We start from the raw sequence: 16,454 nt of genomic DNA, 5'->3' as shown, positions 1-16,454 counted from the left end.
CATGCTGCCCATAAGAAACCACTTTAAATATCAAGGCATACAGAATAGGTCAAAAATAAAAGGATGGAAAAGAATAATCAGAAGACAGCTCCAATAGCTTACAGACTAAATTTTCCAATTTCTAATGAGTGAGGAGGGGACAACAAAAACAAAAACAAAAAACCCTGGGATAAAACTGTTTTGGAAAAGATGAATATGTTTAATATACCTACATACCTAGACAACAAATACAGGTAAACAGGATGTATCTGGGAAAGAGAACAATCTAAATATTTAATGTTACATTCACTAAAAATAACTGTGTTGTCACTGACACTCTCTAAGACAAATGGATTTTCCCATGTCCAAGAAGAAAAGTCAATTTCATGTTTTGTGGTCATCTCTGTCACCCTGTGGAAGTCCTGGCTTTGTAACACATGGAAAAGAGCTGCCCTTGGGATGCTGAAAATGTAACAGGTTATTTAAAGATGGTTATACATGCCATTCTGTTTCAAGAAGCCCACAAATAGCAATTGGCCTTCTAATAACAGAACTTCAGATCAAATGGCTTAATCAAAACTTATGGACTAAAATAGAAACCACCCCAGGTTTTCGTGGTGGCATGTTGGAGCTGCCGGAGCACTGAGAACCTTCGGGCCTCCTCTTATACCCACCCCAGAGGTGTGCCTTTGGGTAAGGCTCGTCCCAGCAAGAAGCGTCCCAGGAGCCTGTGCCCTGGCGATCTCGTGACCTGGCTCAGCGAATGCAAATGGGCCCCCTGTTCAGGCCACTTTGTGGCTTATGTGAATTATGAGCTGAAGATACCAGCCTGGTTCTGTTGAGGACAGAATTCACTGTGGAAAAAGCATTTGTCATTGCCACTGCCAACAGCCTTGGCTGGCTCCGTTTTTCGGCCAAGGACTGAAAGTAGGGAAGCAGAAAGGTTAAGAAAATAGGTTCCTGTTTTTGGCAAAGGGCTGAAATGGAGTAGTCAGACTTGTTTCTTTGAAGATGGGCAGCCACCTGCAAAAACTAATCATATGCCTAATTTAGGACGGCAAAAGTTTAGCAATACCTGGGCCCAGGTGCCGCTGCAGAAGTTAGAAAATACAGTTCAGAACCTCTTCTACACACAGCATGGATAAATCTCAAACATGATATGGGATAAATGAAGCTTCAGACAAAGGAATACATAGTGAATAACTCCATTTACATAAAGTCTGGAAATAGAACCCCAGCTCCTTTCGGGGAAAGGGGATGCTGGCCAGGAGGGGCTCAAGGAGCTGCTGGTCATGTTCTCTTCCCTGATCTGGGCAGTGGTTTTAACAAAACTCACACTGTACACGCATGATTTGTGGACTTTTCTACAGGCCACACTTCAATCAAAGTTTATGTAAAACATTATTCATGCTTACCTCTCCATTAGGGCAAAAGCAAGAGGAAAAGGAATCATGATAAATTAAAAGAAAATAAAAAAGAAAGAAAAAAGGTGCACGACTTAATTCAACCACAGTCAACCTGGGTGGCGTGGCATGTCATGCCGCTCGATGATCTTTGCTCAGCTTAACACTTCACGCTGGGCCCTTCCTCTCCCGATGAACTGGCATGCTTCCTTTTACCAGACAGCAAAACTTGTTTAGAGCATCGTGTCCACATTTTTGGCTCTGGATGACAGGTAGCCCACAGCAACATATAATAGGCCAAGATTTTTTGTTTGTTTGCTTATTTGTTGGTATATCTACTTCTTTATCCACCTCCATCCTTTTTAAAATTTCTTATTTCAATGTGAATGATTTTAGTGTGATTAGTTGTTTTAGTTTCCTAGCTGCTGAAACAGATACCATACGGTGGATTAGCTTAAGAACAGGAATTTATTGGCTCATGGTTTCAGAGGCTAGAAGGTTTGCTTCCTCTGAGGCTGGTAGCTTCTGGCTGGCTGGAAATCCTTGATGTTCCTTGGTTTTCTGTCACACGGCGGCATCTTCTCCTTTCTCTTCCAGGTTCCACTGACTTCCAGCTTCTGGCTGCTCCCCATGGCTTCCCCCTGTGCCTGACTTTGACTCTGCTTATAAAGGACTCCAGTAATCCCGATTAAATCCCAGACTGATTCAGCTGGGCCACACCCTCACTGAAGGGACACCTTGAAGAGGTCTTACTTACAGTGGGTCCACACCCACCAAAATGTGGACTAAGACCACCAACATGGCCAAACAAAATTCAATCCACCACATTACTATTTTATTTTAAGCTATTGCAAATTTTTTCTAGGGATAAAGCAGACACACACTGCAAATTTTTCTACCTGTGCAATACAATAAAACTTAAAATAGGCTGTTTTTGGGGAACTGCAGGTAAGGAAAATGGTGACTGGTATGTTTTCCTAACTTGAAAGACAATTTACTCATCCTCTCTCTTCACAAATGGCCTCCCAGATCCTGCTCCAACCAAGAAAAAACAAAAAAGTACAGTCTTCAAGATTTTGCGAAAAAGACTTTGTCCTGATTTTACTACTTTCCTACTTAATATTTTCTAAGTATTGCCCTTGTCTCCTAAAAGCTCTATTGAGAGATGGAGACAGACTGCATGATTTGTTATGATTCACTGAAACTTATAATGGCAAGCAACTTCATATTTTTAGACTGTGGAAAACGTATGTTTGTGTTTGATGAGAAACATACTTAGCCATCACTGTCAAACGAAGGGAGGAAAGTCAGAAGAGCTTCCCCGGCCATCCGTGATTAGATTTGCCTCAGTTAACCTGCTTTGAATCCGGTCACCAGGGCAATTAAGATATCAGTTTAACATTATCACAATCTGACATTTGCATGCAATGCCCCTTGTTCTCTTGCAGATAAAATCTAGCTTCAGCAACAGAATAGATTTTGTTTGTTCCAGGAGAGGGGAGCTAGAGCCAACACAAAGGGTTACTGATGGGAAACCCTCTACGAATATCCAGCCCTCTTTGATCCTTTTTATTTTTAAAGACTACTAAAGGGCAGAGGTAGAGAAGCAACAAATCCATCATAAGTAGGAGTATTTGTGTATAAAACACTTTTCAGAGTTAATAATAGAGAGGTATATGGGAAAAAAGTACCTATTACAAACTATGGACTACAGCTAACAGTAACATTTTAACACTCTTTCATCAACAGTAACAAATGTACTATACCAACACTATGGGTCAATAATGGGAGGGGGGATAAGAGGTATGGAAGGATTTGGGTTTCCTTTTTTACTTTTATTTTGTTTATGGAGTAATGAAAATGTTCTAAAATCGATCATGGGTTGTATGCACAACTATGTTATGATACTGTGAGCCAATGACTGTACACTTTGGTTGGTTTGTATAGTGGGTGAATATATCTCAATAAAACTGCATTTAGAAAAAGAATAAAAAAGGATGTCTCAAGTTTGGAAAAAAGGCAAACAGTACAAATTGTGGGACATGTTTTCCACAACGCATCTAAATCAACCCAGCCGTTAAGTCCAGCAGAAAGGAGACGGGGAGCCCCTTTAGAAATCAGGCTGACTGTGCTGATGGGCACAACAGCAAAACACACCCCTACACTCAACACCACCACACCTGTGTGCCTGTGATTCCTTTCTTGCAGGCCAGACTGGAGCTATCCCAGGCCTTTAAAAGCAAGGTGTATCTAAGAGAAAATGCAAGGAACCGGTAAGATGTGCTCCCTCGAGGACAAGGAAATGAGGGCCAGAGACTGGGTGGGAAGGAGAGCTTCACTGTACACCCTTCTCCACCATGGGAACACTGAATTGTGAATGTATCATCTAATGTTAAATATTAATTAAATTAGACTCCCAAAGTAGACACACTTTTCCCTACTTCTCCTACTAATAAGCACAACTAAAAGCCCTGACATTATATATAAATATAAACAAGCAGAAGACTCTCTGAAAGTTGGAGAGAAGCAGACCAGCTAGGTCTGCCGGTGAGCTCCCTTGGTTTTCTTTTTGCCTTTTGTGGAAGAAGCCAGCAACCTGGAAACACAAATAGACACAGACATAAAAAGCCCGAACAAAGCCTGGTTCTCTCCGGCCAAAGGACAAGAAAAGGGGTTGCTTAGCAAAATGGAAAACTTTTAGACAGTAACTGCTCTACTCTAGCCAAACATCAGAGAAAAAAAATGCAGCCCCACAGCCATGTGCGTCAGTAAAGGCAGAGCGAGGAGCCTTGACCTTCACCCTTGCCAGCCTGTAAGGAGGTGCCCCACCCCCCACCAGACGGTGTCAGAGAAGGCCAAGGTCAGGGCTGGGACTTTCATACCCACCAGGAATTAAGGATACATCTTTCCCATCTCCGCTGGGGTGTCAGAGGAGGCCTAAAGGAGAGTAAGGACTCTCACTATAGCCCAGCACCTAAGACTCTCCTTCCCCTTGGTGTCAGTGGAGGCCATGTGAGGAGCAGTAGGAGCCTACATTTCCCCCATCCAGGAAGTATCAATGGAAGCTGAGTGGGGAGTGGGAACTACCCCCTCCCCCAGGCCAAGAGTCAATGAGCAAGAGCTCCTCCCCTTGGGTGTCAAAGGAAGTCAAGTGGGAACCTGGACTTCTACCCCTGCCCACGGTAACAAAGCAGTATCCCCCTTTCCCCTGCTGGAGCAGCATCAAAAAAGCCAACTAAAACAGGTTTAAAAAAGATCCAGAGTCTCATAACATAATACTCAAAATGTCCAGTTTTCAATAAAAAATTCACTCATCATACCAAGAACCAGGGAGATCTCAAACTAAATGAAAAATGACAACCAAATGATGCCAGTGCCAACATGACAGAGGTGTTAGAATTATCTGACAAAGATTTTAAAGCAGCAATCATAAACATGATTCAACAAGCAACTGCAAACCTGCTTGAAACAAATGAAAAAAAACACAACGTCTCAGCAAAGAAATGGAAGATATAAAGAACCAAATAAAATTTTTTCTCATTAGAAACCACAGAGGCCAGGAAGTGCCACGACATTTTTCAAATGAAAAGAACTGTCAACTCAAGATTCTATATCCTGCAAAAATATCCTTCAGGAAAGAAAAGGAAATCAAGACATTCTCAGATGAATGAAATTAAGAGAATTTGTGGCCAAAAGATCTACCCTGAAAGAATGACTAAAGGAAATTCTCTAAACATTATAGAAAAATAAAAGAAGGAATCTAAGAACCCCAGAAAAGAAAAAAAGCACACGATAAGCAAAAACATGAACAAGTGTAACAGACTTTTCTTCTCCTCTTGAATTTTCTAAATTGTTTGCCAACTGAAGAAAAAACTGTAACACTGCCTATCACGGTTCTTTTTGTATGTAGAGAAAATGCTTAAGACAATTATGTTATAAATGGAAAAAGGGAGTTACTATTTCTACACTATAACCAAATTGGTTGACACTAGTAGACTGTGTGAAGTTACGTATATATAACTTAATACCTAGAGCAACCACTAAAAAGCTGTACAGAGATAAACTCAAAAACATAATACAGAACCCTGGCATCTACCTTGCTCTATCTTTTTAATTTCTAGTAACAATAAATATAGACAAGACATGTATTCTTTTCTGAAATGCATTTTAATAAATTAACTACTTTATAGAAAAAAACTAGATAAAATGGAATTATAAAAAATGTTCAAATAACACATGCAAGACAGAAAAAGAAAAACAGAGCATAAATAGAAAATAAAGATTAAAATGGTAGACTTGAGCCCTAACATATCAACAATTATACTAAACATAAATGATTTAAATACATCAATTAAAAGAAATAGTCCAGCAGAGGGGATTAAAACACATGACCCAACTATATTCTTTCTATAAGAAACTCACCTCAAATATGATTAGAGACATGGCAAAAGTAAAAGAATGGAAGAAGATACATCAGGCAAACATTAAAAGAGTGGCTTAGTTACATTAGATGAAGTAGAATTCAGAGCAAAGAAAATTACCTGAGAGAGAGGGACAAAATATAATAAGAAAAGAATCAATAGTGTGACACTAAGACACAGCAATCCTAAATGTGTATGCAGCAAACAACAGCGCTGCAAAATACGTGAAGCAAAAATGGACAGAACTGAAGGAGAAAGACACACCCACAATTGTAACTGAAAACTTCCATAACTCTCTCTCAGCAATTGCTAAAACAACCAGTTCTGAAAATCAGCCAGGGTACTGAAAACTCAACTATGTCACCAACCAACAGGTCTAGTCAACATTTACTGACATGCCACCCAACAACAGCAGAGCACAGATTCTTTTCAAGTGCCCCCAGAGCATACAGGAAGAGAGACATAGCCTGGACCATAAAACAAATGTCGACAAATTTAAAAGAACTGAAATCACAGAGCATGTGTACTCTGGCCACAATGGAATCAAACTAGAAATCAACAATAGAAAGAGATCAGGAAGACATTCGAATACTTAGAAACCAAACAACACACTTCTAAATAATCCATGTTGTAAAGAGGAATCCTCAAGGGAAATTAAAAAATACATTGAACTGATGAAATGAAAATACAACATAACAAACAAAATCTGTGGAACAATGCTAAAAGCTAAAGCCATACAGACAGGGAACTTTATAGCACTAAAATGCACACATTAAGAAAGAGGAAAAGTCTCAAATCAATCATCTAGGCTCTCACATCAGGAACCTAGAAAAAGAAAAGCAAAATAAACCCAAAGCAAGCAAAAGGAGGGAGATGATAAAGACAGAGTAGAAATGAATGAAATTGAATACAGAAAAACAGAGAAAAATCAATGAAATGAAGAGCTGGCTCTTTGAAAATATGAATAAAACTGACAAACCTCTAACAAAACTGACAAAGGTAAAAAAGAAGACACAAACTACTAATTTCAGGAATAGATACTGGGAAATAACCACAGACTCTGCAGATACCAAAAACATAAAGGAATACTATGAGTAACTCTATACACACAAATTTGACAACCAAGACGAAATGGAACAATTTCTTGAAAAGCACAAACTACCACAACTAATTATAAAACAGGTAATTTGAATAACAGTACAAGTAGTAATGAAACTGAATTCATAATTTTAAAACTCCCAAGAAAGAAATCTCCAGGTCCACATGGTTTCAACTGGGAAATTCTACCAAACATTTTTTAAAGAAGAATTAATACAAATTCTACACAATCTCTTCCATAAAATAGAAGAGATACCTCTCAATTAATTTTATGAACCTAGTATTGCTCTGATACCAATACCAGACAAAAATAGTACCAAAAAAAAAGAAAACAAAACAAAACTAAAAACCAATAGCCCTTATGAATAATGACACAAAAAATCCTTAGCAAAATATTACCAGACAGAATTCAGCAATCTATTAAAAGAATCATTCAGCATGACTAAGTGGAGTTTATTCCACAGATTCAAGGCTGGTTCAATATTTGTAAATCAATCAGTGTAGCCTATCATATTAACAGGTTAAAGAAAAAAAAATCACACAATTATATCAATCAATGCAGAAAAAGCATTTGATAAAATCTAACACCATTCATGATTAAAAAAAAAAAACTTCTCAAGAAAATAGGAACAGTGGTGTATTCATTCCCTAGGGTTGCTGAACAAGGTACCACAAGGTTGGTAACTTAAAGCAACAGAAACTTACTATCTCACAGTTCTGGAGACTAGAATCATGAAATAAATGGAGACATATACCATGTTCATGGATTAGAGGACTCAACATAGTAAAGAGTCTGACATCTCCCCAAAGTGATACAGAACTTTGACACACTTCCTATAAAAATCCCGGTAAGATTTTTTTTGTAGATTTAGACAAGATTATGTTAAAATTCATATGGCAAGGCAAAAGAACTATAATAGTTAACAAAGTTTAGGAACAGAAGAATAAAATGGAGGAGTCTGTCTACCAAATTTCAAGACTTACTGTATAGCTGCAGTAATCAAGATTCTGTGGTGTTTTTTGTTTTGTTTTGTTTTGTTTTGGGGAGGGCATAGACCCAAAGGGCAATGGAACAAAATACAAAATAGTGAACCCAGAAAGAGACTTGCACAAATACGCCCAAAGGTGCAAAGGCAATTCAATATAGGAAAGACAGCTTTCTTTCTTTTTTTAAAAACTTTTTAATTTGAAATACTTTCAAACTTACAGGACAATTACGAAAATAATACAACCAACCAAATACCACCTATCTCTCTGTCTGTCTAGGAAAGACAGCCTTTCCAAGAAATGGTACTGGAGCAACTGAACAACTCTAGGCAAAAAACCGAACCTGGACTTAAACCTCACACTTTATAAAAAAATTAACTCCAAATGGATCATGGACTTAAATGTAAAATATAAAACTATAAAACTTTTAGAAATAAACATAGGAGAAATTCTTCAGGCTAGGGAAAGGGTTCTTAGAATTGACACCAAAAGCATAATCTGTAAGAGGAAACATTAATAAATTAGACTTCATCAAAATTAAAGACTTTTGCTCTGTGAAAGACTCTGTTAAGAGGATGGAAAACTAAGCCACACACTAGGAGGAAATATCTGCAAACCACAAATCTGACAGAGGACTAGTATAGTATCTAGAACATACAAAGAACACTCAAAACTTAGCAGTATAAAAACCAAACCATGCACAGGGTACCTGTGCAGAAGGCTGCACTTACCTGGCCTAGTCAATTCACTGAAGAGATGAAGGAGAAAGCAGGGGTCATAGAGGACACCAAGATCCACCTCACTCCCGTCTTTAATGATCAGTTCCTGCACATCCTGGAAGAGCCCAAATAAACAGAAACATGCTATTCAACCTCATAAATGAAATAAAATGCAAATGTTTACCTGCTATTTTCTAGAGTGGAAAGTTATTTTGAATGTTTAAGAGCATTTAAAGAATGGCTCTAAAAAAAAAACTGTGATATGATGTTTGGGATTTGTTTCAGAATAATGGTTTTTTGGGGGGAGTGGGGTGGGGTGGGAGACACTATAAAAAGTTTGGGCAGCGCTGATAACTGTTAAAGTTGGCTAACAGGGATAGGGGGTCCAGTCTCTGTACCTTTTTATACGGTTGGAATCTTACTTAATAAAATGTTAAACAAACAACAAGAAAAGCAGTGCTTCTACTTTACAGCATGCTTATGCTGAGGGTTCAAATGGGGCTCTCAGAGAGGACGGGTGCAGAAACTTCCATCCCTGACTGCTCTGCCATTGGCTGCCAAGCAGCAGTGGTGCATGCAGCCTGCACCTCGGGTGGCAGCAGCCTCCGGTTCTGAGGGAAATGGAGGATGGTCTTCAGCATACGGTCCCGATCCAGCAGGCGGAGGACATCCCCAACACTCGGCTGCTGCCACAGTGACTTGCCCAGGCTCCGGCATGTCTTGTGATGCTCCACAGCCGCCGGGCCCCACAGCAGCACCCTGGAGCCACAGGGGAGAGCAGACAAGTCTCAGGACCCCGCCAGGAAAGGAAGCGATCAAAATGATAACAAAGCAGTGGTTAGCGGTTACTGAGCAGCTGAACACACCAGGTGCTGTTCAAAGCACATCACGTGGTAAATCACTTATTCCCCATACCAGCCAACGAGGTCGGTGGTGGTGACGGCAATGGTGGAGAGAGTGCTGATGACAGCATTGGCATTGATGGCGGGAGCTAATACCATACAGAGCTTACGGTGTGCCAGACACTATTCTTTCTAAGCCTTTCATGTATATTAATTCATTAATGTTACTCAGTCTTCACAACCCCTCGTGAAAGAGACATTAGTATCACCACTTTGCAAATGGGGTAAAAGGGGTCAGAGAGGATTAAGAAAGTAGCTCAGTTGGTCACTTCCCCAGCTGATAAGTGGCAGGGCTGGCAGCCAGACTGGGGTGCTGCAGAACCCTGGCCGCCTGGTGCTGCTTTAATGATGCAAACCTCTCCCTGTGCACATGTGGCTCTGAGCACACTGGGTCTCCTGGGCAAACCCGTCTCGAGAGCCCACCAGCCTATGCCTTGACCATTCATAACCCTGTTCCCCACTGAGGCTGCCCGTACAAGCCCACATCGCCTTCCCCCTGGAAATGATACAGGTCTCCCTCTTCCTTCTCAACTTTCTTCCCCTACCCCCAACCACCTCCTCACTGCCACCAGGATGCCTCCCCAAAGCCTGGCTTTGTCGAACAGCTCTGCTGCCTCTTGGATGGAAATGGAAATGCTTCGGTCTGGTAGGTAAGGTCTTAACTGCTGTCTGGCCTTCAGACTACCTATATCCTGACACACAGCCTAGGAGCAGATAAGCTGACCTACAATCTGTGCGCTGAAGTGCTCTGGCTTTCCCACCACCAACTACCAGCCTGCTGTTTCCTCCACTTGGTGCCCAAGGCTCCTCTGCCAACCTCCTCTCAATCCAATTCCTCCCTACCCTTCAAAGGCTGCCCTGTCAGGACACCTTCCCTGACTCCCCCAAGAAGACACCACCTGTGCTGGTGTGTACTCCCCCATAACAGCCAGTTCACACCAAGTGGTGTGAATGAGGCGCCAACCTAAAAAGAATTCAATTCAGGACAGCCTTGCACCCCCCACAGATGGCAAAACTACGTCTCTTCCTCTCTGTTAGTCTCAGTACTGCAGAGGACAGCACCCTGTAGACAGCAGGTGCTCAATGAACACCTACTGCATTATATTTTTCTAAATGGAAGTTGTGCTGGTTTGAATGTATTATGTCCCCAAGAAAAAGTCATATTCTTTGATGCAAACTTGTGGGGCAGACGTATCAGTGGGGATTAAGCTGCAACGTTTGGATTAGGTTATTCGCATGGAAATGTGCCCCACCCAACTGTAGGTGATAATTCTGATGAGATATTTCCATGGAGGCGTGGCCCCACCCATTCAGGGTGGGCCTTGATCAGTGGAGCCATATAAATGAGCTGACGGGCAGAGAGAACTCAATGCAGCTGAGAGTGAACTTTTGAAGACGAGCTACAGACAAGAGGGACACTTTGAAGAAAGCACAGGAGCTGCAGATGAGAGACAGTTTGAAGACAGCTGTTGAAAGCAGACTCTTGCTCTGGAGAACCTAAGAGAGGACAAATACCCCAAGTGCAACTAAGAGTGACATTTTTGAGGAACTGCAGCCTAGAAAGGAATGTCCTGGGAGAAAGCCATTTTGAAACCAGAACTTTGGAGCAGATGCCAGCCACGTGCCTTCCCAGCTAACAGAGGTTTCCCAGACACCACTGGCCATCCTCCAGTGAAGGTACCCAACTGCTGATGTGTTACCTTGGACACTTTATGGCCTTAAGACTGTAACTGTGTAACCAAATAAACCCCCTTTATAAAAGCCAATCCATTTATGGTGTTTTGCATTCCAGCAGCATTAGAAAACTAGAACAGAAGTCTTCTAAATACAGACTCATTTCGACGCAAATAAACTATAGTAAGGTTAAAAACGTAGAGAGATAGATATAGAGAGAAAGCCACAGGAAGCAAGAAGCTGAACATCAGTGAAACTCGGAAAAGAAAGGAAAGACCAGGAGACACCGCTATGTGACTTGTCATGTGACAAGCTAAGGTCCAAGCATCACTGGCAGTCAACCTCAGATTACCAGCCTTTGGGAAGAAAGCATTGCCTTGGTAATGCCTTGATTTGGATGTTCTCTTAGCCTCAAAACTGTGAGCAAGGTGGGGCAAGATGGCGGCATAGAGAGGCATGGAAGCTAAGTAGTCCCCCTGGAACAACTACAAAAAACCAGAAACAACTAGTAAATAATCCAGAATAACTGCGGGGGGACAAATGAGACCATCCACTCATCATACACCAACCTGAATTGGGAGGAATACCCAAGATCACAGCATAAAATCTGTAAGTAAAACCTGCGGATCCAAGTCGCGAGACCCCCTCCCCCATAGCCCGAGCTGCAAAGCCTCATGGTGCCAGAGAGAAGCTCTCTCCCAGCAAGCGAATATAGCTCAGCTGAGCTCCAACTGGGGTTTTAAGTAGCGAGTATGAACTGCTCACTACAGGTACGCATCCCCAAAAAACAGACAGAGGCTTTGGGTGACGACTGACCTTGGAGAGCCGGAGGGTCATCTTGGACTGGGTCTGAAGGGGACTATCTGTTTCTTTTTCTGCTCAGTGGAGAAAGCCCCAGTCATATTCAGTTGCCAGGGCTGTGACTCGGGGAAGGGTGGAGATACCACAAGCAGAGAGTGAGACCATTGAAATGCTAATGACCTCCACCTGGGGGGTCTGTCTTCTCTAGCAGGAAAGGGGTGGGGCCCTTTCCATTCAGAACCAGACCCCAGAGCCTGGGGGAACATGGCCATACCTCCTCACACCAGTCAACATTTATAGGCTAACAGGCAACACTGCTGGGCAGAAAAGCACAGTGACCTGAGGCATCAAAGGGTGGAGCAATTTTCTAAGACACACCCTCAGGGAAACCAGATACTGAATATTTCTTCCCTCTGGGACCTGAGCCTGTTCTGGTCTGGGAAAACCTGATTTGGATAACCAAGGAAACCATGCCTAGACAACAGAAAATTACAACCTACACTAAGAAAAACAAAGTTATGGCCCAGTCAAAGGAACAAACGTACACTTCAACTGAGATACAGGAATTTAAACAACTAATGCTAAATCAAATCAAAAAGTTTAGAGAAGATATTGCAAAAGAGATAGAGGCTGTAAAGGAAACACTGGGCATATATACAACAGAAATCAAAAGTTCAAAAAAACAACTAGTAGGATCTATGGAAATGAAAGGCACAACACAAGAGATGAAAGACACAATGGAAACATACAACAGCAGATCTCAAGAGGCAGAAGAAAACACTCAGGAACTGGAGAACAAAACACCTGAAAGCCTACAAGCAAAGGAGCAGATGGAGAAAAGAATGAAAAAATATGAGCAACGTCTCCAGGAACTCAAGGATGAAACAAAGTACAATGATGTATGTATCACTGGTGTCCCAGAAGGAGAAGAGAAGGGAAAGGGGCAGACGCAATAATAGAGGAAATAATTAATGAAAATTTCCCATCTCTTATGAAAGACATAAAATTACAGATCCAAGAAGCACAGCGTACTCCAAACAGAAGAGATATGAATAGGCCTACGCCAAGACACTTAATAATCAGATTATCAAATGTCAAAGACAAAGAGAGAATCCTGAAATCAGCAAGAGAAAAGCAATCCATTACATACAAAGGAAGCTTAATAAGACTATGTGCAGATCTCTCAGCAGAAACCATGGAGGCAAGAAGGAAGTGGTGTGATATATTTAAGATACTGAAAGAGAAAAACTGCCAACCAAGAATCCTATATCCAGCAAAGCTGTCCTTCAAATATGAGGAAGAGCTCAAAATATTTTCTGACAAACAGACAATGAGAGACTTTGTGAACAAGACACCTGTCCTACAGGAAATACTAAAGGGAGCACTACAGGGTGATAGAAGACAGGAGTGCGTGGTTTGGAACACAATTTTGAGAGATGGCAGCACAACAATGTAAGTACACTGAACAAAGGTAACTATGAACATGGTTGAGAGAGGAAGGTGGGGAGCATGTGAGACACCACAAGAAAGGAGGAAAGATAAAGACTGGGACTGTGTAACTTGGTGAAATCTGGAGTATTCAACAATTGTGATAAAATGTACAAATATTTTCTTTTACGAGGGAGAACAAGCAAATGTCAACCTTGCAAGGTGTTAAAAATGGGGAGGCATTGGGGGAGGGATGCAATCAGCATAAACTAGAGACTGTAACTAATAGAATCATTGTATTATGCTTACTTTAATGTAACAAAGGTGATATACCAAGGTAAATGCAGATAAGAGGGGGGGATAGGGGAGTCATGTTAGACACTTGACATTGGTGGTATTGTCTGATTCTTTATTCTACTTTGATTTAAGGTTATTTTTCCTTTTGCTGCTTCCTAGCTGTCATTTTTCTTCCTCTTTCTTTTGCCTCTCTACCTTCTTTGACTCTCCCTCCTGCCTTGTAGAAGAAATGTAGATGCCCTTATACAGATAGTGGTGAAGATGGTGAACACATAAATGTATGACCATGCAGAGAACCATCGATTATTTACTTGGGATGGAATGTATGGTGAGTGAACAAAACCATATTAAAAAAAAATGGGTTCATGACAAAACCTCGAGGGCAATATACTGAGTGAAATAAGCCAGACACATAAGGACAATTATGGCAGGGTCTCACTGATAGGAATTAATTATAATATGTAAACTCATAGACATGAAATATAAGGTACCAAGATATAGGACAAGGCTTAAGAATGGGGAGTGGTTGCTTAGTATGAGCAGAATGTTCAATTAGGATGAACTTAAATGTTTGGAAATGAACAGGGGTGTTGCTAGCAAGATGTGAGAATAACTAACAGTGCCGAATGGTGTGTGAATGAGGTGGAAAGGGGAAGCTCAGAGTCATATATGTCACCAGAAGGGAAGCTGGAGGTCAAAAGATGGGAATGTATAGAACTGAATCCTATGGTGGGCAATGTCCATGATCAACTGTACAAATACTAGAAATCGCTTCCATGAACCAGAACAAATGTATGACAATACAATTAGAAGTTAATAATAGAGGGGCATATAGGGAAGAACTATATACCTGTTACAAACTATATACTACAGTTAGTAGTATTTCAACATTTTTTCATAAACAGTAACAAATGTACTATATCAATACTATGAGTCAACAATTGAGGGGGGTTGGTTAGGGATAGGGGAGGATTAGAGTTTCCTTTTCTTTTTTTCTTTTTGCATCTTCCACTTTATTTCTTGTCTGGAGTAATGAAAAGTTTCTAAAAATTGAACAAAAATTAAGTGTGATGGATGTACAGCTGTATGAGAGCACCCAGGGGCAAGTGATTGTACACTTTGGATCTTTGGATAATTGTATGTTATCTGAACAATCTCAATAAAAATGAAAAAAAAAAAAAAAAAAAAAACATAGAGAACCACTTTGTAAGAGGGTGTTCCCTGTTAGCCTGGTTTCTGTCAGGCAGGCAGCTGAGGTGCTGGATACATCCTCGGACTGGGAACCGTTTATGCCATGACAGCATCCACTGCAGGTCCAATGAGGCCCCTAACTCGTGCTGCTCCTTCATCCAAGAATGTGGGTCTGACAAAGGGGTCCGAGAGCCTTGACTGAGAGCCCAGCAAAGCCCACATCTTTCACTCACACTCTTTCCTGGGAGATGACACTGGGCTCCTTTTGTAACCAGCTAAGTTTATTCACTGGGTAACCCATCTGACTTTCTTTAACCTCCAGGTCAGAGGGCATTTTAATGCAGAAATGGGATAGCTGGAACAGCTCTTTCTTCACTGTGATAAAACTGCTTCCAGGAATATAGACTGTAAGCGTTATGTTAATGTTGAGTTTCCTGAACTTGATGACTGTACTTCAGGTGGCTCCATAAAGTGAATATCTTTGTTCTTAAGTAATGCACACAGAAGTATTAAGTATCCAAGGAATATGGTGTATACAGCCTACTCTCAAACTTTTAGAAAACTGATAAATAAATAGGAAGATATAAATGGACAGATAGAATGATACAGCAGGTATGGCAAATGTTAAAAGTTGGTGGATCTGGGTATTTGGGTGGGAGGTATTCTGAAATTCTCCATATAGGCTTTGCACTATAAGTATGAAATTATTTCAAAATAAAAAGCTTTAAAAAATGGCTTCCAATTTGCTCTCCTCTCTCCCTTGTGTACACATGGACTGTTCTAGTCTAGAAAGGGAACAACTAAAGATCCACCAACTCCAAAGCAGTGAGGCCAGATCATCAAGGGAAGAAAAACAGAATGTTTAGCCAAGACCTGAACACTTTTAAAAGAAGAAAATGTGTTTATTTTTGTTTTATTTTTCTTTTCGGGGGGGGTGGGCGGTGCGATTCTGGGTTAATAAGCTTCTCTCTTAAAAAAAGTATTATGCAAAGGAAATGGTTTTCTTTTTCCTGCAGAGATCCCCTAAACTATTTTTCTTGGCCCCATTAGCTCACTTCTTATCTGAACACACAAACCTTTCTTCATGTACACATTGGGCTGATGTTAGGGTGCTGGTCCAAAAAGTTAAGGAGAAAATAAAAATCTGGGGCAGCCAAGGAAGAACCCAAAAACGTCTTCTATGAACTGCACACCTGACCAAGCTGACCCCAGTGCTCGTAGGGATGGGGGACCTTCTGAGTTGGGGCAGGGCCCACGGCGAAAGCCATCAACCCTCAGGCCCCCAAGATGAGCAGCCAAGGAGGCTGGCAAGCAGCCCTTAAAAACCCAGAGAGACACAGAGAGAGAGAGAGGGAGAGAGAAAAGGGAACAACAGAAAAAGAGACCCAGAGAGGAATGAGAGAAGGGGAGGGGGAGGGGAGGGACAGAGGAAGAGAGAGGGAGGCAAACAAGAGATAGAGAGAGAGAAATAAGAAACTGACAGACACACATGAATACACACACACACACACACAGACAAGGGGAGAGAACAAAATTAATGTCCAATCAGCACCT

General features: G+C 41.2%; 1 protein-coding gene across 2 annotated transcripts in view; it reads right to left on the bottom strand.

Annotated features, from left to right (window-relative positions):
- The window catches only part of URB1 (URB1 ribosome biogenesis homolog), an 88,124-nt gene that overhangs the window by 12,737 nt on the left and 58,933 nt on the right, over positions 1-16,454 (bottom strand). For both annotated transcript variants that reach the window (XM_037832584.1, XM_037832593.1), the window contains exons 29-30: positions 9,195-9,366; positions 8,620-8,722 (exon numbers count right to left, since the gene is read on the bottom strand). In XM_037832584.1, the coding sequence (XP_037688512.1) occupies positions 8,620-8,722; positions 9,195-9,366 (275 nt within the window). The remainder of the gene's footprint in view (positions 1-8,619; positions 8,723-9,194; positions 9,367-16,454) is intronic.

This window comes from Choloepus didactylus, chromosome 1, assembly GCF_015220235.1.
Source record: "Choloepus didactylus isolate mChoDid1 chromosome 1, mChoDid1.pri, whole genome shotgun sequence".
Lineage (NCBI taxonomy): Eukaryota > Metazoa > Chordata > Mammalia > Pilosa > Megalonychidae > Choloepus > Choloepus didactylus.
This window is presented reverse-complemented; position numbering and strand designations above follow the sequence as displayed.